The sequence below is a fragment of the Oratosquilla oratoria genome, chromosome 28 (assembly GCF_046742065.1).
Source record: "Oratosquilla oratoria isolate Oo_2021 chromosome 28, ASM4674206v1, whole genome shotgun sequence".
Taxonomy (NCBI): Eukaryota; Metazoa; Arthropoda; class Malacostraca; order Stomatopoda; family Squillidae; genus Oratosquilla; species Oratosquilla oratoria.
In genome coordinates this window covers 38,350,741-38,377,432 of record NC_134804.1, presented here as the reverse complement: position 1 = coordinate 38,377,432, position 26,692 = coordinate 38,350,741, and the positions used below count along the sequence as shown (strand labels likewise).

General features: G+C 39.9%; 3 protein-coding genes across 15 annotated transcripts in view; 2 read left to right on the top strand and 1 right to left on the bottom strand.

Annotated features, from left to right (window-relative positions):
* Nucleotides 1–12,504, top strand: part of LOC143040325 (proton-coupled folate transporter-like) — a 37,157-nt gene extending 24,653 nt beyond the window's left edge. For all 4 annotated transcript variants that reach the window (XM_076211246.1, XM_076211245.1, XM_076211247.1 and 1 more), the window contains exons 8-10: nucleotides 4,744–4,827; nucleotides 5,097–5,253; nucleotides 8,829–12,504. In XM_076211246.1, coding sequence (XP_076067361.1) covers nucleotides 4,744–4,827; nucleotides 5,097–5,253; nucleotides 8,829–9,024 — 437 coding nt within the window. In that variant the 3' untranslated portion in view covers nucleotides 9,025–12,504. The remainder of the gene's footprint in view (nucleotides 1–4,743; nucleotides 4,828–5,096; nucleotides 5,254–8,828) is intronic.
* A 582-nt stretch (nucleotides 12,505–13,086) lies between these two features.
* The window catches only part of LOC143040323 (uncharacterized), a 71,367-nt gene continuing 57,761 nt past the window's right edge, over nucleotides 13,087–26,692 (bottom strand). For 5 of the 10 annotated variants that reach the window (XM_076211234.1, XM_076211239.1, XM_076211237.1 and 2 more), the window contains exons 2-5: nucleotides 25,634–25,774; nucleotides 15,930–16,095; nucleotides 15,526–15,688; nucleotides 13,087–14,469 (exon numbers count right to left, since the gene is read on the bottom strand). In XM_076211234.1, the coding sequence (XP_076067349.1) occupies nucleotides 13,503–14,469; nucleotides 15,526–15,688; nucleotides 15,930–16,095; nucleotides 25,634–25,753 (1,416 nt within the window). In that variant the 5' untranslated portion in view covers nucleotides 25,754–25,774 and the 3' untranslated portion in view covers nucleotides 13,087–13,502. Of the gene's footprint in view, nucleotides 14,470–15,525; nucleotides 15,689–15,929; nucleotides 16,096–25,633; nucleotides 25,778–26,692 lie in introns of all 10 variants that reach the window. The other 5 variants (XM_076211231.1, XM_076211238.1, XM_076211232.1 and 2 more) reach the window with 2 other exon arrangements.
* Fen1 (Flap structure-specific endonuclease 1) overlaps nucleotides 21,131–26,692 on the top strand; it is a 35,600-nt gene continuing 30,038 nt past the window's right edge. The window contains exons 1-2 of the mRNA XM_076211243.1: nucleotides 21,131–21,352; nucleotides 25,186–25,377. The gene's annotated coding sequence lies outside the window, so the exon portion shown is untranslated. The remainder of the gene's footprint in view (nucleotides 21,353–25,185; nucleotides 25,378–26,692) is intronic.

Below are 26,692 nucleotides of genomic sequence, written 5' to 3'. Positions count from 1 at the left end.
TGTCTACATATGGGTATTTTGAAAGATATTGTATATAAAGGCATTAGACAGTATTGAAGACACCATTCTACCCAGTTGGATGCCATTTTATACTATCTTCATTTTAGAGATGTATAGTTTTATGTCACTGCATTATCTGCTTTTTGGGTTTCATGAGCCAATGCTTGTTGTTGTGTATTCTTGTTTTTATGATAGAGACAATATCAAATACTTTTTTTTATATATTTAGCTGCCAGTACTGTGCTTTCAGGTGGTGTTTTTTGTTAATTCTGTTTTGGGTATGTTGGACTAGATTTGTGGTTAATGTGGTTAGGTTTCCTGTGTAAAGGTGTGCAAAGGATGGATACCAATATCAGAGATTAATTGATCTCTCTCCTCTGAGCTTGTACCTCTGTGGAAAAAAGCTCAAAAGGTTGTACTTGACACAGTTTAAAAAAAAAAAAAAAAAAAAACATAGATTAAATAATGATGAATGTGTTTGAGATGAGGTGTCTGAAAAGTATGATAGGGGGTTACTAGGCTGGATAGAGTGAGAAATGAGGAGGTGAGGAGGAGAACAGGGGTGGATGAAAGAGTATTGCGATGGTTTGGACACATGGAAAGAATGAGTGAAGAGGGACTAGTAAAAGAGGTGTGGAAGAGTGAACATGAGTGGGTGATCTAGGATGAGATGGATGGATGGGGTAAAAGGGGCTTTGGGGAAGAGGGGAATGTCTGTTGAGGAAGTACAGGAGAGGACAGAAGATGGGTGAATGGTTGTATATGGATGATGTTATGATCCATGAGGTGGGGGATGGGGGGTGAGGGAGTATGTGTGAGAAAGTTTTGACGCAGCCCAAAGGGATTTCTCCATATCTCCTTTTTTGCATGAGGGGACAGAGAGGGGGGATCACCGATTTAACGAAATTACCTTACTGTGGATGGGCTGTGTCTTGTGGCACTGCTTCTGACCCAGGGCCGTGGACAAGATGCAGGGATGACCTGTCATCCAGGAGGTGCCAAGATAAGAGGGAGGGAAGAAGATAGAGTAGAGTGGAGTGTGATAGGGATGGAATGGGTGGGAATGGTTTTTATGCCTTTGATTTTTGGCTACCTCCCTTGTAAGGGGGAGAAAAGCCTTTGGTATATGTATGTGTAATAATAATACATATATATATATATACCAAGGGTTTTTCCCCTTCTTATAAGGAAGGTAGCCAAAAAACAAAGGCATAAAATCCACTCCCACCCATTCCATCCCCACATACTCCACTCCTATTCACCACCCTCCCTCCCTCTTATCTTGGCTCCTCCTGGATGATGGGTCATCCCTGCATCTTGCCCACTGCCCTGGGTCAGAAGCAGTATTGCAAGACAGCACATCCTCAGCAAGGCCACTTCATTTAATCTGCACCCCCCCCCCCCTCTGTCCCCTCATGCAGAGAAAGAGAAGATGGGGAGAGATCCCTTTGGGCTGAATCAGATTATTTTTCACACATATTCCCTATCCTCCATCCCCTACCCACTCCCTTTCATGCACCACAGCATCATCCATACAAAACTATTCTCCATTCTACCCTATCTTCTGTCCTTACTGATCCCTCTTTAACAGACATTCTCCTTTTTGCTTATGTCCCTTTTACTCCATCCATCTATCTCATCCTTGGTTACCCCCTCATGTTCACTCCTTCCACCTCTGCCTTCCGCACCTCTTTTACTAATCTTTCTTCACTCATTCTTTCCATGTGAAAAAACCATCCCAATACTCTTTCATCAACCCTATCTCCCAACTCCTTTTCCACCCCCATTCTCCTCCTCACCTTGTTTCTCACTCTATCCAGCCTGGTAACCCCTATCATACTTCTCAGACACCTCATCTCAAACACATTCAAACTCCTCTCTTACTCTCTTATGTTCCATTTTTCTGCCCCATACAGTGCTGTCAGCACAATCACTCCTTCATACAATCTCCTTGTAGCATCCACTCCCAAATGTCTATTTCTCATTACACATTTTAATCCCCCATGGCATTTACTTGTTTCTCTCAATCTACATTCTACCTCCACCTCCACTCCTCCCTTTCCTACCACATTCACACCCAAGTATCTAAAACTATCCACTTCCTCCAGTCTCTCTCCCTTAATAATCACTTCCAGTCTGCTGCCACTTTCTCCTCTTGTACATTTCATCACCTTTTACTCACATTTATCTTCAACTTCCTTCACACATCTTCCCAGACTCTGTCACTAACCTCCTTAATCACTCCTCTGATCCTGCCACAAGCACAGTGTCATCAGCAAACAACTGGCTTGTTTCCCACTTTTCTCCATTTTCTCTAACCATCTCCAATTCCCAACTCATTACCCTTGCATTTACCTCTCACACCAATCCATCCATGTATAAATTGAACAGCCAAGGCATCATAACACATCTCTGGTGAAGTCCCACCTTTACCTCAAACCACTCACTCTCTTCATTTCTAATTCTAACACAAACTCTACTACTCTCGTAAAAACTCTTGACTGCTCTTAACAACTTTCCTCCTAGCTCATGAGTGTGCAATACTTCCCACAGTGCTTTCCTGTCTACCCTGTCATAGACCTTTTCCAAACCTATAAAGTCCCAAAAAATCCTTACCTTTTCCTAAAACTTTCTCACATATCTGCCTTACCACAAAAATCTGATCCAAGTAACTCCTACCTGTCCTAAACTCACACTGTTCCTCACCAATTACTCCCTCTGCTCCTCTCCTAATCCTATCAATTAAAACACTTCCATAAGCCTTTCCAAATACAATTAACAAACTAATCCCTCTGAAACTACTTCAGTCATACTTGTCCCCATTTCCCTTGTAAAGTGGAACTATACAGGCACTCCTCCAGTCCTGCAGCACTCTACCCTCTTTTAAACAAACATTAAATAACCTCTCCAGCCAGTCCACCATCACTGTACCTCCCTTTTTTAGACATTCTGCATGACACCCATCCAACCACCCGGGCACCTCACTTGCTCTCATCATCCTCATTTCTTCTCCATTTTCTTCACTCATCACTGTCATTTTCTTTGTGCTTCCCACTGGAACTACCTTTCCCTCCCTATCCTCCTTCACATCTAGCAACTCTCTAAAATACTCTTCCCATCTTCCTCTTACTGCCATCTGTTCCATTATCATCTCTCCAACTGCACCTTTTACCTTTTCTTCTCTACATGATTCACATCCTCTTTCTCTCTTAATTTCTCTCTAAAACATCCTTTATTACTTTCACATCTCTCCTCTTTGTGTCCTTTATCTTATGCTTTACTTCTCTTTTCTTTGTACCTCATATGATTCTCTCATCCTATTTTGTAACCAATCTCTGAATACCTGCTTATTTTCTACAACCTTCTTTGGTTCCTCATCCCACCACTCACTACTCTTCCTTCCATTTCCTCCCATCCTCCTTGTCCCACACACCATCTTTGCACACCTTGTGACTCCCTTCTTGAACCATCCCCATTCCTCCTCCACTCCTATTTCTACTGTATCCTTCACTCCCTCCCACTCTTCTCTCAGCCTCTTCTTGTACTCCATCACCTTTTCTTTCTCATTTAAGCAGTTTACTTTCATCACCTCCCTACCTTTTGTCCTTTTCCTCTTTCTCCATCTATCCTCCACTCTCAACTTACCTTCCACCAAAAAAATTATCTAAATGTCCCCTACTCTCTCCCCTTAGAACATATATATCCTTAATTCTTCCTACTATTCTTCTGGTTACCACACTATAGTCCATTAACCCCCTACCACCCTTCCATACACCACCCTCTCCCATGTGTACTTATGCTTGACTTTCTTCATAAACACTGTATTTGTTATCAGCTCTCTAGGCACATCTCCACCATCAACTCTCCACTACAATTTTTTCCTGGAACTCCACGCTTCCCAACCACTCCGTCTATTGGTTCATTTCCTACCCTAGCATTAATGTCTCCCAATACCACTACATTGACATTTCTCCAGAAACCCTCTATTAACTCATTTAAATCTATCCAAAAAGCCTCCCTTTCCTCCACACACTTCTCACTACCAGGCCCATATGCATATACAAAAACCCACATCTCCCTTCCCAGTTTCGCCTTCATCCACATTAACCTTGAAGAAACCTCCCACTCCACCACACATTTACCTATCTCTTCACTCACTGGTATAGCCACATCTTCTCTTCCTCTTCACTCCTGAAACCCTCCCATCAACACTCCCAAACTCAGGGAGAAGGATGCCTAGTCCTATCCCTGTCCCTTTTTTGTCGCCTTTTATTACTCAAGTGGGAACACTTGGTGGCAGTATTCTTTTCCCCCACCACAGGGTTCAACAAAATAAGAAAATGAATATTCAGAGAAGTGGTACAAGACAGTAACAAGAGTGGGGGACAGCATAATGGAGGGACAGTCACAGTATAATAAAGTATCATCATTTCTCTATGAATAGAGATTTCCTCTACCACAGACAAAATGATGTGTGGCTCTGGTCCATAGGGGTGACCCATATAGACCCTAAAGTATCAGCTGCATGCTACTGAGCAGCTTTTAACCCTACAATAACATGCACCCAATACCCCAGACAGGGATACTAATAATAAGATAGAATAAACTACAACAACCTAGCAAGGAGGAAAAGGCCATTGAACTATATATATATAATATACATACAAATTTATTATATTGTAATGATTTTTGAGATACTTGATATTGATTCTTAACATGCTATATGTGTCTTGTGTTCAACAGTTGCCGTTGTTTCAATGAGTAGCACTTGGTGTTTGCCTGCCATTCGATCAAGCATGTCAAAGCTTGTTGAGCCTCATGAACAAGGTAAGTTAGTCTTAGGTTTTCTGCTTTGTGTTAACTGAGCAGTGTAGTTTCATAATGGTATCAACTTGATTTGGTATCACTAAACCTACCCAGAAAGGACAAGGACTTTTGTATGTCTTTAAAGTACGTAATTTCCATTGACTTATTTTATCCATAGTCCACCGAAAGCCTTGAAAACTTTTGTCTGGTCTGTGCCATACACAGAAAAAGAAAAGAAAATACAAAATGGATTTAATGAATATTCCATACATTTAAATAAAATTTTGCAGGTAAAATGTTTGCAAGTATTGCTACAGTAGAAGTGGCATGTGTGCTAGTGGCATCAGGGTTGTTCAACAGTGTTTATCCAGCCACTCGACACATCATGCATGGACTTACCTTCGAGATTGCTGCTGCTTCACTTGTTGTGCCACTCATCCTCACTTTGTAAGTTTAGTCTCTTTCTCTCTCCTCTCTCTTACTCTCTTTCCCCCCCTTCCTCCAAAAGGCCAATACATACCCATCTAAAAACACATTCATTACCCCTCCCACCTTAGCACCATGTAGATGAAGGGTCATCCCTGTCCTCCATCACACTGCTCAGATAAGAGGTGATAGCAAGACATGGCACTTTCACAGCAGAACCCAACAGCCAAAGCTGGTTTACCTTCACTGGCCTCATTATATAGTAACCCTCCTTATCCATTCCCTCTACCTGTTGCACACTCTCTATCTTGCTTGGTAGATGCTCTTGCATCCAGTGCCCCCTTCATCGCATCTAACCACTTCTTTCATGGTCTTTCCCTCAAGTTCCCTTCACCCACTTCTTCTTTCCACACTCCCCCTTTTTTTTTTTTTTTTTTTTTTTTTTTTTTTTTTTTTTTTTTTTTTCATTCATTTCTTCCATATGCCCAAACCATTGTTGTATTCTTTGATCACAGATAATCCAATAAAACTGTTTCAAAGCTGTCCAGTTCTCTTTTAAGAAAATATGTCTTGTTTAGTTTTATGTCATTGAATTTTAATTAATCTCCCAGTACAGGTGTAGATGATTTAGTACATACATATACCAAGGGCTTTTCCCCCCATACAAGGGAGGTAACTAAAGTCAAAGGCATAAATCCACTCCTACCCATTCCATCCCCACATACTCCTCTCCCATTCATCACCCCTACCTCCCTCCCCTCTTTTCTTGGCCCTCCTGGATGAGGGGATCATCCCTGCATTTCGCCCACTGTCCTGGGTTAGAAGTAATGCAGCAAGACACAGCCCATCCATAGCAAGGCCACTTCATTCAATAGGTGACCCCCACCCCCTCTGTCCCCTCATGCAGAAAAGGAGAAGATGGGGTGAAATCCCTACAGACTGCATTAGTGTAACATTCATATATACTCACTAACCCCCCTACATCCCCCACCCACTCCCTTCCAAGCATCATAGTATCATCCATACACAACCATTCTCCACTCACCCCTATCTTCTCTCTTCTCACTTCCTCAACAGACATCCCCCTCTTTCCCAACACCCCTTTTACCCTATCCATCTCATCCTTGGTCGCCCCCTCATGTTCACTCCATCCACCTCTGCTTTCCACACTTCTTTTACTAATCTTTCTTCACTCATTCTTTCCATGTGTCCAAACCATCCCAGTACTCTTTCATCAACCCTATCTCCTAACTCCTTTTCCACTCTTGCTTTCTTCCTCACCTCATTCCTCAATCTAGCCAGCTTAGTAACCCCTACCATACTTCTCATACATTTCATCTCAAACATATTATAACTCTTCCTCTCTTATGTTCCATGTTTCTGCCCCATACAATGCTGCCAACACAATCACTCCTTCATACAATCTCCTCTTAGCATCCATTCTCAAATATCTGTTTCTCATTACACTTTTTAATCCCCCAAGGCATTTACTTACTTTTCTCAATCTACATTTTAACTCCACCTCCACTCCTTTTCCCACCACATTCACACCCAGTATCTAAAGCTATCCATTTCCTCCAGTCTCTCTCTCTTAATACTCGCTTCCAATTTGCTGACATTTTCTCCCCTTGTACATCTCATTACCTTGCTTTTATCTACATTTACCTTCAACTTCCTTCTTACACACACCTTCCCAAACTCCATCACAAACTTCCTTAATCCCTCTTCTGATCCTGCTACACAGTTCAGTCAACAAACAATAACTGGCTTATCTCCCATTTTTCTCCAATATCTTTAACCATCTCCAGTCCCCAGTCCATTACCCTTGCATTTACCTCTCACACCACCCCATCCATGTATAAATTGAACAACCAAGGTATCATAACACCTTTACCTCAAACCACTCATTCTCTCCATTTCTAATTCTAACACAGGCTCTACTACTCTTGTAACAACTTTTGACTGCTATTAACAGGTTTCCTCCAATCTGATATATCTGCATTACTTCCCACAGTGCCTTCATGTCTACTGTCATAAACATTTTCCAAATCCATAAAGGCCCAAAAAATATAATTACCTTTTCCTAAAGCTTTCTCACATGCTTGCCTTACCACAAAAATCTGATCCATGCAACCCCTATCTGTCCTAAACCCATGCTGTTCCTCACCCATTTTTCCCTCTGTTCCTCTCCTAATCCTCTCAATCAAAACCCTCCCATAAGCCTTCCCAATTACACTAAAACTGATCCCTCAGAAACTACTACACTCACAATTGTCCCCCTTTCCCTTGTAAAGTGGAACTATACAGGCACTTCTCCAGTCCTCCAGCACTCTACCTTCTTTTCGACAAAAATTAAACCTCACCAGCCAGTCCACCATCACTGTACCTCCCTTTTTTAGACACTGCATGACACCCATCGAACCCAGGTGCCTTACCTGCTCTCATCATTTTAATAACTGATTTCACCTCATGTCTCCTTATTTCTCCTCCATTTTCCTCATTCATAACTGTCATTTTCTTAGCGCTTACCATTGCAACTAACCTTTCCTTTCCTATCCTCCTTCACATTTAGCAACTCCCTAAAATACTCTGCCCATCTTTCTTTTACTGCCATCTCTTCCATTATTATCTCTCCATCTGCCCCTTTTACCTTTTCTTCTCTACTTGATTTGCCTCCTCTTCCTCTTTTAATTTCTGTCCAAAACATCTTTTTATTACTTTCAAGATTTTCTGTCATACTCGTACCCTATTTCACATCTGCTGTCCTCTTTGCCTCCTTTATCTTATGCTTTACTTTTCTTCTCTTTTCTTTGTACCTCTCATATGATTCTTTTGTCCTATTTTGCAACCAGTCTGTGAATGCTCATTTCTTCTCTTCTAAGTTATCTGTAGATGGTACATACATATACCAAGGCTTTTTCCCCCTTTCAAGGGAGGTAGCCAAAAAGGAAAGGCATAAAACACTCCCACCCATTTCATCCCTAAATACACTCCCGTGGTGGGGGAAAAGAATACTGCCACCAAGTATCCCACTTGGATCGTAAGAGGCGAGAAGAAAGGGACGGCGAGTGGGACTAGGCATCCTTCTCCCTGTAGCCCCACGGGGCATATATCCTAAAAACAAAATTGAAGGCATCTGTAGATGGTGATTTAGTAAAATACCTTATATTCCAAAAACACTGGCTAACTTCCTTGGAAAGGAGATGTAACCCTTGGTATATAGATAGATACATACATATACCAATGGTTTTTTCCCCCTTACAAGGGAGGTAGCCAAAGTCAGAGGCATAAATCCACTCCTACCCATTTCATCCACACATACTCCACTCCCATTCACCACCCCTCCTTCCCTCTTTTCTTGGCTCCTCCTGGATGACAGGTTATCCCTGCATTTCACCCACTGCCCTGGGTCAGAAGCTGTGTAGCAAGACACAGCACATCCACAGCAAGGCTACTTCATTTAATTGGTGACCCCACGTAGTCTTTCTATCTATCATAGACTATATATTCATTTCCCAACATTTTAACAACCCTTAGATCATTTCCATTTTTGTTGTCTTAGTTGGTTTAATCTTGAATACTCCTTTATTCTTTAGGGTGCTGCATAAATCCTTAGAAGTGTTCCGGCAGTATGAAAATGTTGAAACAGGTGAAGAGGCTAACGAAGAATCTTGTGTTGACGCACCCACTCAGCTCACTCCAGAGACACCCCAGTTGTCTGAACCGGATGAACCCATTTATCCAGGTTCTGAAACCACAGAGGACCAGACTCAGAGGAAGGAATCGTATTAGTTCCTTGTAGCTTTTGCTTGACCCTTTGATTGCATATTGGGTTTTGCTTTGCAGAAAAAAATTATGTGATGGCAATATAAGATGTAAATATTTGGAGAAAAGTTATAATGATAATAGCTTTTAGCCTTTTGACTTTGATATCCTTCAGCCTTAATATAAAGTAAGTCTTAATACTTTGGCTACTAGAGACCTCTTGCTACCAGCGTAAAATACATAGGATATATACGAGCAGTCCTTGATTTTTTTTAAAGTACTAACATTTGTAAGCTTGCAGAGGAAAATAAAGAGTGGATGGGCAAAAATATAGTACCTAATATGACATTTTCAACCATTTATGTTAAGGTTATTTGGCACCACTTATGATGTTAATAGTATCAAATAACTTAGGACTTTGAAATTAATAATGGTAATGATTAGTCAGCCCATCTGTGGAAATTCCATTGTAATTGCAAAATTCAGGGTAATACAGTCTGCTTCGTGTTTCCTGTTTTACAAAACAGATCCTTCAGGATGATTTTTCCTGACATCCATCTTGCAGGACCACCACAAGCAGGTACTTGTCATTGGTCCCCTGAATATGGTTAATTCTCACCATGTAATGACTGCCTCCATATCGCTGGGCAAATCAGCACATGGATGTTATAAACAGGAGTAATATCATTGTGATATTTACCATTACCCTATAATTTGGCTTGGAAACATAAGCATAGTAATTGTGCATGTCTCAGTAATCTCATATGAATAAAGTGCCTGCAAGAACAAGTTTGAATTTGAAAAATAGATCTCTTAACTTATAAAGGACTTTCAGGAACCAATGAATTTCACAAGTAGAGGGCTGCTTGTATATTAGTAAGAGAGTCAAGGCAATATAGTTGTTACTTAAGTTCACTATTTTTTATATAATTTGCATGTTCCTACAGCTTATGTAAACAAGTTTATATATTTCTCTGCTTGTCCATAAGTATACATCCATATTTTTCTCACATAATTCTTAAGACAGTTTTAAAGAAGTTCATGATATAGTGTTTTATCTCATGATAGGGACCACATCCAGCAAAAGAAATTTTCTTTATATTTTTTAATCTTGCACTTTTGTTTTCATTGCTTCCATACCTTTTTATATAATTCCAGATTTGGATGATTTCTATTCATTCACCATGTATATTTTTTTTTTATATTTTCATTATCTCAGAAGAAATATATCTTTTTCCTTTGTTAGTAAGCTTTGACTTGTTTTCATTATTGTGTGTATGTTTTCCCTAATTGTAGTATACTGGAAAGAAGCAACTATAGTTGGGTCCATCTCTTATTCTCTCATATATCCTTGATTTCCAATGATCATATTTAGATTTGAACTCGTGTATTGTTTGAGTTCATATCTAAATATGATAATAGTTTGTGTGTGTGTGTGTGTGTGTGTATGTACACATATTCACTACATTTTACTTTTATAACAGCCCATTTGGACTAAGATGCAGTAATCTTTTATCAGAGGACAAAATAAAGCACATTCATACTTGAAAAAGTGAATTATCGCCAGATTTTAATTTTATATTCATTTGAGAGTGGTCAGCATCATGAGAAATAGAAATGCTACACTTCTTTAATCTTGTCTGTTGTATTCCTTATTGCTGTAGCAGTTAAAAATATTTCAGCCAAACATTCCACTATACTCAGGCCTACATGTAATGGCAAACGCTTGCACAATCTTCACACTTAGGGCCAGATCCAGAGGCACAAAAGAATTTTCACCTCATCACACTGATGATCAAATTTGCACTTTATGAGACAGTATAAGAATGAACACAGTGCAAGGTAAGATGTCACCATTTACATAAGCAAATGATGACAATGTCTCAGCTAAGGGTAGATTACAAGGGATGAATAGCAATGATAATATTAACTGTTGCTACAAATTTCCTGGAATGCTTGTTGGCGGAGCAGGTTAGAGCATTGTAATAAGGGCATACTAAAAAAAAAATCCCCCAGAAAAAGACTAGCTCCCACTGAGATGGGGAGTTTGTGACATTAAATTGAATCACAAATCTCGTGATCAGAAACTTGCAGTGTTAGCAGGCTGGACACATCATCTTATGCAAATAGTTCCTAGATCCATTAGAGTTCAGCAGTGGCAAATTGCTGCTGAATGATAATGTTGAGATGAATTGAGTTTTACCTAGATCTGGCTCTTTGTATTATTTTAGTTGAGTGCCTCAGTTGGGTTCTTTAGTGAGGCTGTTTAAGGTTGTGGTATTTAATTTGGTTATCAGTTACCTAAACAAATCCTTTACTATGCAGTAAGGTTCCCACACATATAAATAAAATCCATTCACAGAAGTGAAAAGAAACTTTGGAAAGTTCTCTTGAATGGTTTAATTGAAAATTGTTGAACCTTTCACAAAGCATAGAGAATCAGTGGAAATACCACTCAATAAAGGATTTTTTTGTTTTACCTGATTTCAAGGAAATTTTATTGTACATTTTTTTTATCCTTTTACTGTAGATTGTTGTCCAGGGTTTGCCTCTTGATTTATGGAATGGGTAAGACAAGGAACAAAAATTTCCTGTGTTGGATTAAATTGGAATATTGAGGGAAAATAATTAGTTTTTAAAATGAGGGTTGAAATTAAGGTTTTACTTAAGAATTACTTTAACATACAAAACCCTAATAATTCATTATATATTTTTTTGCATAACAATGAAATCTTGAGTTTTGTGTGTTCAGTATTTTCTTACCTTTTTATGTGGTAATGTAAATTGTAATATGGAGTAGGTATCATTCAAGTTCTTCAGTGCTGAGGCATCTCTTTGCAAATACTAGTTTGATTTATAAGGGCAGATCAACGTTTGACCACCTGCTAAATGAAATTGTCTAGAATTTGTGCTGAGAAAAGCTGTACACTTCAAAGTGCAGCAGTACTGAAGAGTTTGAGAGAGCATGCCATGAGCCTGGCAAAAGTGAAAGAACATATTCATGGGATTAAAACACGGTTCACACAAGTAATGTAATGTACTCGGCACCAAGTTCCCATTTTCTCGGAAGCTTTTTCCTGCTTTGCTCATATGAACCATGGTTCACACAAGCATAGCTGGAAAAAGTCAAGAAAATAGGAACTTGGTGCTGAAATATTGCTCTTGTGAACTGTACTTAAAGCTTGTGAGGGATTTTGTTCAAGATTACCATAGCACATAATTTTATGGTACAATATGCCCTGATTCAGTTTCAAGTATTTAGGGAATGTTTTACTGTCATACAAGTTAATGTGTGGTATGTGGCATATGCAGAAGATATGCCATCAGGGTATGATACATTTTGGTGATCACTCATCCAGGTGATACATTGAGTATTGTGTTGTATAGGTATGACGCACTTGATTTCCTGTTTGTAGACATGTCAAAATGTGTGGATATATTTTCCAATTTTTCTAACATATATATGTATGTAAACATGTGGCTATAACTATTTGAATGTTCCTTTTCATCAGTTGTTTTTATGACCTTTCTGTTACTCTTATACTGGTACCTGACAGGAAGCAAGTTTATAAAGGTGCCTTTATGCATTGAATTCCCTAATTTGAACAATTTCTCAAGAAGACACCATACTGAGAAGAGAGTTCATGACATTAAACCAAATCAATAGTTCTCAGATGGTGTAAACATTACTGGAGGATCAGCCAATGGAAAGATCCGTAGATCCAATGTGGGTAAGGACTCAAAAAGCAATGCAAAAATGCTCAATCCCAGAAAACCTCCACCCACAGGTCCTCTGGGTAGCCATGTCTCCTGTAAGAGACCTGGAGCAATAGTGTATGATTGATACAAAGAGGGGTGTTCACCTACCCTAACCACAGTGTACAAATAATTTGAATGAACCACAACTGACTGTGTTTTCACAGTAGGATTCTCAGCAATTAGGAAGGTAAACAAGCATCCTAGACAGTATACACTATCTAAGTACCAAGAACACCCCTTCCTCCCTCTCATCTTACTTGTAGCTCCTCATGAATGAAGGGTTATCCCTGTATCCTGCCCACTGACCTGGGTCAGAAGCAATGTAGCAAGAGGTGTTAATATTTAAACAATATTCCCCTAGTACATAATTTTATTAGTTACATTTTATATATACATTTTTTTACAGACCACCACTCTTTCCTCCCTCTCATTGTAACTCCTCATGGATGAAGGGCCATCCAAGTCTGCCCACTCCCCTGGGTCAGAACCTATACAGCAAGGCACAGTACATCCACAGAATGGAATGTGTGGGAGTGAGTGTGTGTCTGTTGACTTGGCTACCTCCCTTATATGGGGGGAAAAACCCTTGGTATGTAGATAGACATTCTATATCTCATATTCAACAATTAAAAACACTATATGTATGGCTTACAATTTAAAGAACAAGAAAAATTTTGGTGAAGAAATATACTACTTTTCAGCAGAGATATAGATAAATATAGAACAGTACTTCATAAAATGTAGGCTTAAATGCCTAGTTGTAAATCATCCTCTAAATCTAAGTATTTTGATTCCACTGAATGTCTCTTAGCAAGGAAAGTCTGCTTAATCCGAGACACTGGAGGTTTGTCAGGTTTCATCATACTTGTAGATTGTTCAACATTTCTCTTTGGCCTTTCTCTTTCTTGATTACTAGTTAAACACAAACTGAATGATTCTGATTTACTGAGTGACCTATCTGTAAAGTTAGAATAACTTTGCCCATAAGCCTCATGGCCAACTCTTTTGTTGCTGCAGAGACTGGGTACTTTTCCAAATCTTTTTTCTTCTGTTGCTACACTTTCCAACAAATATTCATTCTCAAGGGCTTCTTCCATGCTGCCACCAACCTTTCTGTCTCTATTAACATACATGGTATTTTCATTTTCCTCTTCTTCCTCACTTTCACTTTCTTCTTTGTCCACATATCTGTTCCATCTGCTTGCTTGTACTACCCCACTGCTCTTGACAACACTTTTATTCTCCTTCAAGTTTTGTTTCTTCTCAGTTGTTTGTATTTCATCACTTTTACTATTCTCTGGCTTTACAGAATTGAATATTCTTGGTCTGTGTATAGGTCTTGTTTGAGAAGATGAGGTAGACATAGGTGAAGAATGTGTCTTTTCATAATCAATACAGTGACCTTGCAATGTCCCCATAGTGTTAGAAACCACTGGGTTGAAGATGTGTTCATTTGCGTGCATCACAGTAGAATACCCATCTTCTGCATGCTCCTTTAATGAATATTCATCATTTATATGGTTTTTGGAAGTGGTCATGTCAGTGCACAAGAGTGAAGTCTTGTCTGACTGCCATGTATGACTAGAACCAGCCTTGAAGTGATACATGTCTTGACATGAGGTTAGTTGGCTGTAAGAAGATCTAAAGTTGCCTGCTTCATCTCCATGTGTGGCTTTGTGGTTCTTTTTTATCTTGACCTGATTTGCCCTTCCTCTGTCAGAAAGAGAAAAAAATGTGAGAAAGTTTATGCATGACCATAAGATTGACAAAAACTCAACTGAATAATGAAAATAAAATTTGAAGGCATTTTTAGAGAAATGAGTTCTAACTTGGTTTGCAAAGTGTTAGAAATGGGTAAAAATACAAAGACCAATCTGTAGTTCTAGTTCTCTCTTGGAGAGGACCCACAACCCCTAGGAAGCTGGCTATGGCTCAATACCTCACAATATATTCATACAAAAACACATAAAGTACACACTCAAATCACAAAACAAGCACTTCAAAATAGGCTTCCAAATTCTATACTTCACCAGATTCCCTCAGAAATCGGCCAAGTAGAGAAATCACCCCCAAGACGAGCAAGAATTTTACCAGCACAACTATGTTCTGGTTGCTACCCCACATTAAAACAGAACCAACACAGAATTTGCCAAGCAGCAGACACCAGTGTCCCAAATGCAACTATTACACAAAGGACACAGAGCACCTTATATTTTAATGTCCTAAACTCACTTTTTTCTACACTATGTCTATATACCAAAGGCTTTTTCCCCCTTACAAAGGAGGTAGCCAAGTCAAAAGGCATGTACCCACTCCCAACCACCACCCTTTCCTCCCTCTCACCTTAGTTTCTTATGGATGATAGGTTATCCCTGTATCCTGCCCATTGCCATGGGTCAGAAGCAATGTAGCAAGACACAGTACATCCACTGCATAGGCTGCTTCATAAGTGACTTATGTGGTAAATGGATGATGAAATAATGTGGCTTAAAGTGATTTCTTCTTGACTGCTCTATATTTCTTGAGTGGATTAGAGGAAGATAGGGGGGGGGTGTCACCATGCAATGAAGCAGTGGGTGTAAACAAGCTTCAGCTGTCAGGCCATGTAATAAAAGTGCTGTCTTTTTGTATCACCTCTTACCTGAGCACTGAAGCTGCAGACAGGGATGACCTTTCATCCCCAGGAAGGTACAACAAATGGGTGGAGAGCAGGTATATGCTTTGACTCAGCCAACCCCTTTATAATTCAATACAATCTCAACCTCTTACCTCCTCCTTTTTGCTCCTGTTACTGTTGTGTATACATATTCATCATCATCACTTTCACCTTCCTGTTCCTCTTTCAAAGAGCTTTCTAAATAAGTGTCCCACTTACTTGCTCTTGTGTCATTTTCATTTTGTGCCATGATATGGTCAACCTTGTGGTTAGATCCTGAAAGAAAAGATTGAGAAAACTACATTCCGTACTTCTCTCAGTTTCATCTGGTATTTTTTCTTTTTCTTTTTATTTAATTTGGTCACCTTCAGTACCTCTTTCCCTCCCATACTGTTTCTTTCTACACTCAATATCCACATCCAGTTTCCCTCCTACCACACAATGATCTAATAATCCATTGTCCTCTCTCCTGAAAAGGCGGTGGATTGTCATATCATTATTTTAGTCTTGTTCTTACCAAAGTGAACTGATCCCTCATTTTCAGATTCCTCTGATACCCAGTCTTGATAGATACTACTGTTCTGCATAAGTTTCTCTTCTTTTACCACTTCTATATCCTGTCTTAAACTATTGAGTTTTTGCACATGAAGTCTGCAATCCTTGCCTGACCCACGTCCATACTCCTGAAAAGAATATTTCAATGTAGGTGCTATTGTTTTTATGAGTGAGTTGGGTAGAAAGGCCAGTAAAAGATGGGCAATTGTTAATGGACAAGAGAGTTGTGAGAAGGAAATGGACAAACTACATCAAGTTGTTGTTAAATGTGGCTATGTATCAGTTCTGAAGAATTCAAGAATCCAGAAATGACTGTTGCTGTAGCTACACAATGTGGTTTGTGACTGAATAATCTGGATTCCATGCAGATTCAAGGTTTGATTTAAATGATGATTCTGGAACACAGCCTAAGCATCGACATTTTGATACGTTCTTAGTATTGTTAGAAATTGTGGTAAAATCGAAAATTTATCCATTTGATCTGTCATGCATCACAACATCATCCATATACAACCATTCTCTATTCACCGCTGTCTTCTGTCCTCTCCCATCCTTCCTTAACAGACATTCCCCTCTTCCCCAAAGCCCCCTTCACCCCATCCATCCACCTCATCCTGGGACGTCCCTTCATGTTCACTCCCTCCACATCTGCCCCCCATACCTCTTTTACTAGTCTTTCTTCACTCATTCTTTCCATGTGTCCAAACCATCCTAATACTCTTTCATCAACCCTATCTCCCAACTCCCTTTCCACCTCGTTCTCCTCCTCACCTCCTCATTTCTCACTCTATCTACCTAGTAACCCCTATCATATTTCTCAGACATTTCATCTCAAACACATTCAATCTCCTTCTCTCTTCCTCTCTCATGTTCCATGTTTCTGCCCCGTACATTGCTGTTGGCACAATCACTCCTTCATATAACATCCTCTTAGCATCAATTCCCAGATGTCTATTTCTCATTACACTTTTTAATCCACCAAGGCATTTACTCGCTTCTCTCAATCTACATTCTACCTCCACCCCACTCCTCCCTTTCCTGTCACATTCACACCCAAGTATCTAAAACTATCCACTTCCTCCAGTTTCTCACTCTTAATGCTCACTTCCAGCCTACTGTCACTCTCTCCCCTTGTACATCTCATCACCTTACTTTTGCCCACATTTATCTTCAGCTTCCTTCTTTCACACACCTTCTCAAACTCTGTTCACCTCCCACTTTTCTCCATTTTCTTTAAACATCTCCAACCCCTGCATTCACCTCTTGCACCACCCCATCCATATAAAGATTGAACAGCCAGGGCAACATAACACATCCTTGACGAAGTTCCACCTTTACCTCAAACCATTCACTCTCTCCATTTCTAATCCTAATGTAAGCTCTACTACTCTCATAAAAACTCTTGACAGCTCTTAACACCTTTCCTCCTATCCCATATATCTGCAGTACCTCCCACAATGTCTTCCTGTCTACCCTATTGTAAGCTTTTTCCAGATCCATAAAAGCCCAAAAAAACATCCTTACCTTTTCCTATAGCTTTCTCACATATCTGCCTTACCACAAAAATCTGATCTACACATCCCCTACCTGTCCTAAAACCACACTGTTCCTCACCAATTACTCCCTCTGTTCCTCTCCTAATCCTCTCAATCAAGACCCTCCCATAAGCCTTCCCAACTACACTCAACAAGCTGATCCCTCTGTAACTACTACTCGTACACTCACACTTGTCCCCCTTTCCTTTGTAAAGCGGAACTATACAGGCACTCCTCCAGTCCTCCGGCACTCTACCCTCTCTTAAACAAACATTAAATAACCTCACCAGCCAGTCCACCATAACTGTACCTCCTTTCTTCAGACATTCTGCATGGCATCCATCCAACCCAGGTGCCTTACCTGCTCTCATCATCTTAACGGCTGCTTTCACTTCATCCTTCCCTATTTCTCCTCCATTTTCCTCACTCATCACTCTCATTTTCTTAGCGCTTCCCACTGCAACTACCTTTCCCTCCCTATCCTCCTTCACATTTAGCAACTCCCTAAAATACTCTGCCCACCTTACTTTCACTGCCTTCTCTTCCATTATCATCTCTCCATCTGCACCTTTTACCTTTTCTTCTCTATTTGATTCACCTCCTCTTCCTCTTTTAATTTCCTTCCAAAACATCTTTTTATTACTTTCAAAATTTTCTGTCATACTTTTTCCCCATTTCACATCTGCTCTCCTCTTTGCTTCCTTTATTGTATGCTTAGCTTCCTTTCTCTTTGCTTTGTACCTCTCATACAATTCCCTCGTCCTAATTTGTAGCCAATCTATGAATGCCTGCTTCTTCTCTTTTACATCCTTCTTTGCTTCCTCATCCCACCACTCACTACCCTTCCTTCTATTTCCTCCTGCCCTCCTTGTTCCACACACCATCTTTGCACACCTTATGACTCCCTCCTTGAACCATCCCCATTCCTCCTCCTCTCCTAGTTCTACTCTATCCTCTCTCAACTTCTTATACTCATTCTCCTTTTTTCTCTTCATTTAAGCAGTTCACTCTAAGTACCTTCTGCCCTTTTCCTCTTTCTCCACTCTCAACTTACCTTCCACCAGGAAATGATCTGATATTCCCCCACTCTCTCCCCTTAGAACATGTACATCCTTAACTCTTCCTACCATACTCCTGGTCACCACTATATAGTCCATTAAAACTCTATCTGCCACCCTTCCATCCACCACCCTCTCCCATGTGTACTTATGATTGACTTTCCTCTTAAACACTATATTTGCTATCATCAACTCTGTTTCAAGACACATCTCCACCATCAATTCTCCACTACGATTTTTACCTGGAACTCCATACTTCCCAATCACTCTGTCAATTGGTTCATTTCCTACCCTAGCATTTAGGTCTCCCAATACAACTACATTGACATTTCTCCCTAATCCCTCTATGCACTCATTAATATCTACCCAAAACTCTACGTTTCTTTCCTAATCCCTCTACACACTTACAAAAACCCACATCTCCTTTCCCAGCTTCACCTTCATCCACATCAACCTTGATGACACCTCCTTCCACTCCACTACCCACTTATTTATCTCTTCACTTACTAGTATAGCCACCCCTTTTCTCCCTCGTTCCCTCTTCACTCCTGAGTACCTCCCAGCTTTCCCAAACTCACAGTTGCCCTTTCCTTTCATTTTAGTTTCACTCAAAGCCAGTACATCCATCTTTCTTCTCACAAACATACTGCCTATCTCTTCCCTTTTACTCTCATCTGTACCACATCCATGCACATTAAAAGACCCAAACCTTAGGGCACTGGTTGGAAAGCTCCCAGACCCTCTTATGCCTTTACTTTCTTTTTTAGGAATATCCCCTTTTGGGGCTACAGGTAGTATGCCTCCTAATCCCATCCCCTGTCCCTTTTTTGTCGCCTTTTACAACTCAAGTGGAAATACTTGGTGGCAGTATTCTTTTGCCCCCACCATAGGGTAGGTAGGTGAAAAAAAGGAAATGAATATTCAGAGAAATGGTACAGGACAGTAACAAGGGGTTGGGGGACAGCATAATGGAGGGACAGTCGTAGTGTAAAAGTGTCATCATTTCTCTATGTACAGAGTTTTCCTCTATCACAGACAAAATGATGTGTGGCTCTGGTCCATAGGGGCACCTCATATAGACCCTAAAGTATCAACTGCATGCTACTCTGCCACAATAACATGCAGCCAATACCCCAGACAGCAGAACATAATTTCCATATAAAGAAAGGTAAAACTGTTTTGAATGCAAGATCTATTAGTATCTAGGTTACCACATTATCTGGTGAGGGAATTAAACCTTCAGCAAAGAGAGTAAAAGCTATTCCTGATTGTCCATGTCCTATTTCTATAAAAGAATTGCAATCTTTTCTAGGGATGATAACCTATCATTCCAAGTTTGTAAGAAATTCTTTTCAGCACCTCCCCATTGTATGATTTGTTAAAGAAATATGTAAAATTTGGATGGAATGCAATCCATAATTTGCTGAATCTATAGTTTTGGGTGATTTTGATGGAGAATCCTTTAATTGTAGAAATAGTTGCATCTTCGATTGGAGTTGGATATGTGTTGTTACAAAAGGTAGGTGATACAGAAAAACCCATTTCCTTTGCAAATAAGAATTTATCAAAAGCTGAGCTGAATTATTCTCAACTGGATAAAGAGGAATTAGCTCTTGTGTTTGTTATTAAAATATTCAGGTATTTTTTACTTGGTAGAAGATTTGTTGCTAGAACAGATCATAAACTCTTGTTAGGCTGGTTTGGAAGAGAAAAGCAGATTCCTTGTAATACTAATGCTAGAGGACAATGTTGGGCTTTATCAAGGATGATGAATTGCAGTCTATTACACCTGCTGAATATTATATAATTAGTAGAGATAATTGATTTTGATGCTATTTCTTTTCAGGTGATTAGAAAGATGACCGATAAAGCTCCTGTATTGGCTCAGTTAAAGAATTGTTTAAAACTGGGATGGTCAAAAAACATAATGAGTCTTTACTAGAATATTTTGCTGTAAAAGAACTGTCTCTGTATAACAATGTAATTTTGTATAGAAACTGAGTATCGATTCCTGAAGATTTAAGAGTTAAAGTGTTGAACCATTCACATGGTGGTCATAATGTTATCAGTGCAATGAAAGCAGGAGCTAGGAATTGGGTATGGAGGCCAAAGATAGATCAAGACATTTGGAGAAATCACTAAGAATTGTAGTATTTGTTTTAAAAACTTTAAGAATCCTAAAGCTCCAATATTGTTTTGGCCTAACACTGGTAAACCATGGTCAAGATTACATATAGACTATGCTGGACCTATTGAAGGGAAATATTTCCTTATGATTGTAGATTCCCACAGTAAGTTCTTGAATGTTTATTTTGCTACTGTAACTTCAACAGTAACTACAGTATAAGACATTTAAGAGTTATTTGCTAACTATGGGATTACAGATGTTATAGTGTCTGATAATGCCCCTAATCTGGTTTCAAATTAAATGGAGGAGTTTCTACGAAAAAATGGCATTAGACATGTAACATCAGCACCTTATCATCCACCCACCCCATCTGGGGTATTGGCTGCATGTTATTGTGGCAAAGTAGCATGTAGTTGATACTTTAGGGTCTATATGGGGCGCCCCTATGGACCAGAGCCACACATCATTTTGTCTGTGATAGGACTCTGTTCACAGAGAAATGATGACACTTTTATTATACTGCAACTGTCCCTCCGTTATGCTGTCCCCCAACCCCTTGTTACTGTCCTGTACCATTTCTCTGAATATTCATTCCCTTTTTTCGCCTACCCTGTAGTGGAGGATAGAATGCTGCCACCAAGTATTCCCACTTGAATCATAAGAGGTAAGAAAAACAGGATGGAGTTTAGGACTAGGTATCCTTTTCCCTGTAGCCCCACAGGGGACATTACTAAAAAAAAAAAAGTAAAGGCATAAGAGGGTCTAGGAGTTTTCCAACCAGTATCCTAAGGTTTGGGTCTTTTAATGTGCGTGGATGTAGTACAGATGAGAATAAGATGGAAGAGATATGCAGTATGTTTATGAGAAGATGCATGTGTTGGCTTTGAGTGAAATTAAGTTGAGAAGGAGGGGCGAGTGAAGTTGGGAGGTTCTCAGGAGTGAAGAGAGGGCAAGGGAGAGAAGGGGTGGCTATACTTGTAAGTGAAGAGATAGGTAAATGTGTAGTGGAGTGGAAGGAGGTTTCTTCAAGGTTAATGTGGATGAAGGTGAAAATGGGAAAGAAAATGTGGGTTTTTGTAAGTGCCTGGTAGTGAGAAGAGTGTAGAAGAAAGGGAGGCTTTTTGGATAGAGTGCATAGAGGAATTAGGGAGGAACGTCAATGTAGTAGTATTGGGAGGCCTTAATGCTAGGGTAGGAAATGAATCAGTTGATGCAGTGGTTGGGAAATGTGGAGTTCCAGGAAAGAATCATAGTGGAGAGTTAATGGTGGAGATGTGTCTAGAGAGTTGATGATAGCAAATACAGTGGGAAGAAACTCAAGCATAAGTACACATGGGGGAGGGTGGTGGATGGAAGGGTGGTAGAGCATTAATGGACTATGTACTGGTAGATGGGAGTACAATAGGAAGAGTTAAGGATGTACTGTCCTAAGGGGAGAGAATGGGGGAATATTAAATCATTTTCTGGTGGAAGGTAAGTTGAGAGTGGAGGATAGATGGAGAAAGAGGAAAAGGACATGAGGTAGGGAGGTGCTTAGAGTGAGCTGAAATGAGAAAGAAAAGGAGAAGGAGTACAAGAAGAAGCTGAGAGAGGAATGGGAGTGAAGGATAGAGTAGAACTAGGAGTGGAGGAGGAATGGGGATGGTTCAAGGAGGGAGTCACAAGGTGTGCAAAGATGGTGTGTGGAACAAGGAGGATAGGAGGAAATAGAAGGAAGGGTAGTGAGTGGTGGGATGAGGAAGCAAAAAAGGTTGTAGAAAAGAAGATGTGAGCTTTCACAGATTGGTTACAAAATAGGATGAGGGAATCATATGAGAGATACAAAGAAAAGAGAAGTAAAGCATAAGATAAAGGAGGCAAAGAGGAAAGCAGATGTGAAATGGGGTAAGAGTATGACAGAAAATTTTGAAAGTAATAAAAAGATGTTTTGGAAAGAAATTAAGAGAGGAAGAGGAGGCGAATCAAGTAGAGAAGAAAAGGTAAAAGGTGCAGATGGAGAGATGATAATGGGAGAAACGGCAGTAAGAGGAAGATGGGCAGAGTATTTTAGAGAGTTGCTCAATGTGAGGGAAGATAGGAAGGGAAGGGTAATTGCAGTGGGAAGTGCTAAGAAAATTACCATGATGAGTGAGGAAAATGGAGGAGAAATAAGGAAGGATGAAGTGAAAGCAGTTGTTAAGATGATTAGAACAGGTAAGGCACCTGATCTGGATGGATGTCATGCAGAATGTCTGAAAAAAGGAGGTAGTGATGGTGGGCTGGCTGGCGAGGTTATTTAATGTTTGTTTAAGAGAGGGTAGAGTGCCAGAGGACTGGAGGAGTGCCTATATAATTACACTTTACAAGGGAAAAGGGGACAAGTGTGAGTGTAGTAGTTTCAGAGGGATTAGCTTGTTGAGTGTGGTTGGGAAGGCTTATTGGAGGGTCTTGATTGAGAGGATTAAGAGAGGAACAGAGGGAGTAATTGGTGAGGAACAGTGTGGGTTTAGGACAAGTAAAGGTTGTGTAGATCAGATTTTTGTGGTAAGACAGATATATGAGAAAGCTATAGGAAAAGGTAAGGATGTTTTTTGGGCTTTTATGGATTTGGAAAAGGCATATGACAGTAGACAGGAAGGCATTGTGGGAGGTATTGCAGATATACGGGATAGGAGAAAAGCTTTTAGGAGCTGTCAAGAGTTTTTACGAGAGTAGTAGAGCGTGTGTCAGGATTACAAATGGAGAGAGTGAGTGGTTTGAAGCAAAGGTGAGACTACGTCAGGGGTGTGTTATGTCACCCTGGCAGTTCAATTTATACATGGATAGGGTGGTGCAAGAGGTAAATGCAAGGGTGGTGGGTCAGGGATTGGAGATGGTTGAAAAAAATGGAGAAAAGTGGGAGATAAGCCAGCTGTTGTTTGCGGATGACACTACACTTGTAGCAGGATCAGAGGAGGGATTGAGGAAGTTGGTGACAGAGTTTGGGAAAGTGTGTGAAAAAAGGAAGTTAAAGATATATGTGGGTAAAAGTAAGGTGATGAGATGTACAAGCAGAGAGAGTGGCAGCAGATTGGAAGTGAGTATTAAGGGAGAGAGACTGGAGGAAGTAGATAGTTTTAGATACTTGGGTGCGAATGTGGCAGGAAAGTGAGGAGTGGAGGTGGAGGTAGAATGTAGACTGAGAGAAGTGAATAAATGCCTTGGTGGATTAAACAGTGTAATGAGAAATAGACATTTGGGAATGGATGCTAAGGGAAGATTGTATAAAGGAGTGATGTGCCATCAGCATTGTATGGGGCAGAAACATAGAACATAAGAGAGGAAGAGAGAAGGAGTTTGAATGTGTTTGAGATGAGGTGTCTGAGAAGTATGAGAGGGGTTACTAGGCTGGATGGAGTGAGAAATGAGGAGGTGAGGAGGAGAATGGGGTTGGAAAGGGAGTTGGGAGATAGGGTGGATGAAAGAGTATTGGGATGGTTTGGACACATGGAAAGAATGAGTGAAGAAAGACTAGTAATCAAGGTGTGGAAGGAGTGAACATGAGTGGGCGACCTAGGATGAGATGGATGGATGGGGTAAAAGGGGCTTTGGGGAAGAGGGGAATGTCTGTTGAGGAAGGACAGGAGAAGACAGAAGACAGGGGTGAATGGAGAATGGTTGTATATGGATGATGTTGTGATCCATGATGTGGAATGGTTGGGGGATGGGGGGGTGAGGGAGTATGTGTGAGAATAATATGATGCAGCCCAAAGGGATTTCTCCCCATCTCCTTTTCTGCATAAGGGGACGGAGAGGGGGGTTGCCGATTTAATTAAGCAGCTTTGCTGTGTATTAGCTGTGTCTTGCAGCACTGCTTCTGTCCCAGGGCAGTGGACAAGATGCAGAGATGACCCGTCATCCAGGAGGTGCAAATATATGAGGGAAGGAAGAGGGTGGAGGGGAGTGGAGTGTGATAGGGATGGAATGGGTGGGAGTGGTTTTTATGCCTTTTATTTTTTGGCTACCTCCCTTATAAGGGGGAAAAAAGCCTCTGGTATATGCAGGTGTATGTATGTATGATATGCATACCAGAGTGTGTAGATTCCTATATAATTACTGAAGAACCATCAATTCTTCCACTGGTAAGTCTCCAGCAGATTTAATGTTTCATAGGAAATTAATATTTAGAGAAGTAGTACAGAAGAGTATTAAGAGTTGGGGGACATCATAACAGAGGGACAATCACAGCATAGTAAAGTAGCATCATTCCTCTATGAATACAGATTTCCTCTATCACAGATAAAATTATGTGTGGCTCTGGTCCATAGGGGCACCCCATACTGACCCTAAAGTATCAGCTGCATGATACTGAGTAGTTTTTAACCCCACAATAACATGCAGCCAATACCCCAGACAGTTGGATTTGTAACTATATAAATTATGTTTATTAAAAGGGGAGAAATGTAGTGTTTAGTGACCCTGCTGCGACTGGATGAATGATATTGTCGCAGTCATCTAAGATAATGTTTTGTTTTGCAGTTACATCCCGAGGTCATACTAAAGATAAGCTAAATACCTATCGGCTGTTATTAAACACTCTCCATCAACACCCAGAATATAATAGAGAACATTAAGAAAGGGAGATTCTAGGAAAATTACTGTGATGGGTGAGAAGAACGATAAGGCATTTATGAGAGGGAAGAATCAGACAGCACCTAAAGAAGAAAGCTGGTAAGGCACCAGGATTTGATGGATATCGTATGGAATGTCTAGCAAAGAGTGGAGTGGGAGTAGTTGATGAGGCTGTTGAATGTGTGTTTGGGAAGAAAGTATCACAATTTATTGCAAGAGTACATGAATAGCATAAATATAGTAGTTTTAGTAGGATTACAGAGATGTAACCAAGATTAGTATAATTCTAAATTCTTATTATTTCACACATTAAGTCAACAAATATTTTTCTTTCATAACTGTCATAATAAATTACCTTCTTCACTGATTGCTTGGCATTACATAATTTGCAAACAAATTTGTTCACTTTCTTAACTTGATGTACCTGGAATGTTTCACAAGAGTAGCATCGTACAACGTGAAACTCCTGGCCCATCTTTGGTTCAAGTTAAGACAACTACTGAAAAAAAAAAATTATTTAGGTTTACATGATTCTCAGTACAGCCAGATTTTAATAACCTGGTAAACAGAAAACAATATCGATGTTGAAACCAAATAAATCGCCAGACCATTTAGACTCTTTAGCAACCTTTTCACCAACTTCAACTTAAAGGCAATTAACTTGGTTTTCTTCTTATTAACAAGTCAAGGGTGGGTGGGTAGGTCTAGGTACAACCCCTGGATACAAAGTTCAGGTATACAAGGTCAGATAGACCGATTAATAGTGAAGAACCCCACACAAAATCCCAAAGTCAAACCAGATCCCTATTACTGTATCCAAGGTATTATGCATGTGATTATGCCATTTTTGGCTACCTCCCTGGTATGGGGTAAAAAGTTCATGGTATATAAATAGATAATGCCATCTTAATTTGGTGATAATATCTAGTTCTACCAATGTTGAAATCTTACCCATAACACAACCAGCACCACAGAATAGGGATATATTTCAAACAAGTTTTTCTTTTTTTTCCAAAAACAATTTCAAAATATCACAGTGGGATATATCATCATACCCATAAATTGAGGTCAAACAAATCCTGACTTTCTGTTTAGGTGGTGCAATATGATATTTCCCACAAGGATGAAAATGCTACTAAACTATAGGCCGTGGTCAACTGATTGATGACCTGAAGACAGTGGCAATTCTAGGGGGGGGGGAGGCTGGGAGGGCCATGCCCCCCCCCCAGTTTTTCAGCTGGCCCCCAGGTTGGCCCCCCAGTTTTTTTGCATATCCTATTTTTAAATTATATATATATATATATATATATATATATATATATATATATATATATATATATATATATATATATATATATATATACAGTATATATATATATATATATATATACATATATATATATACATTCCTGAA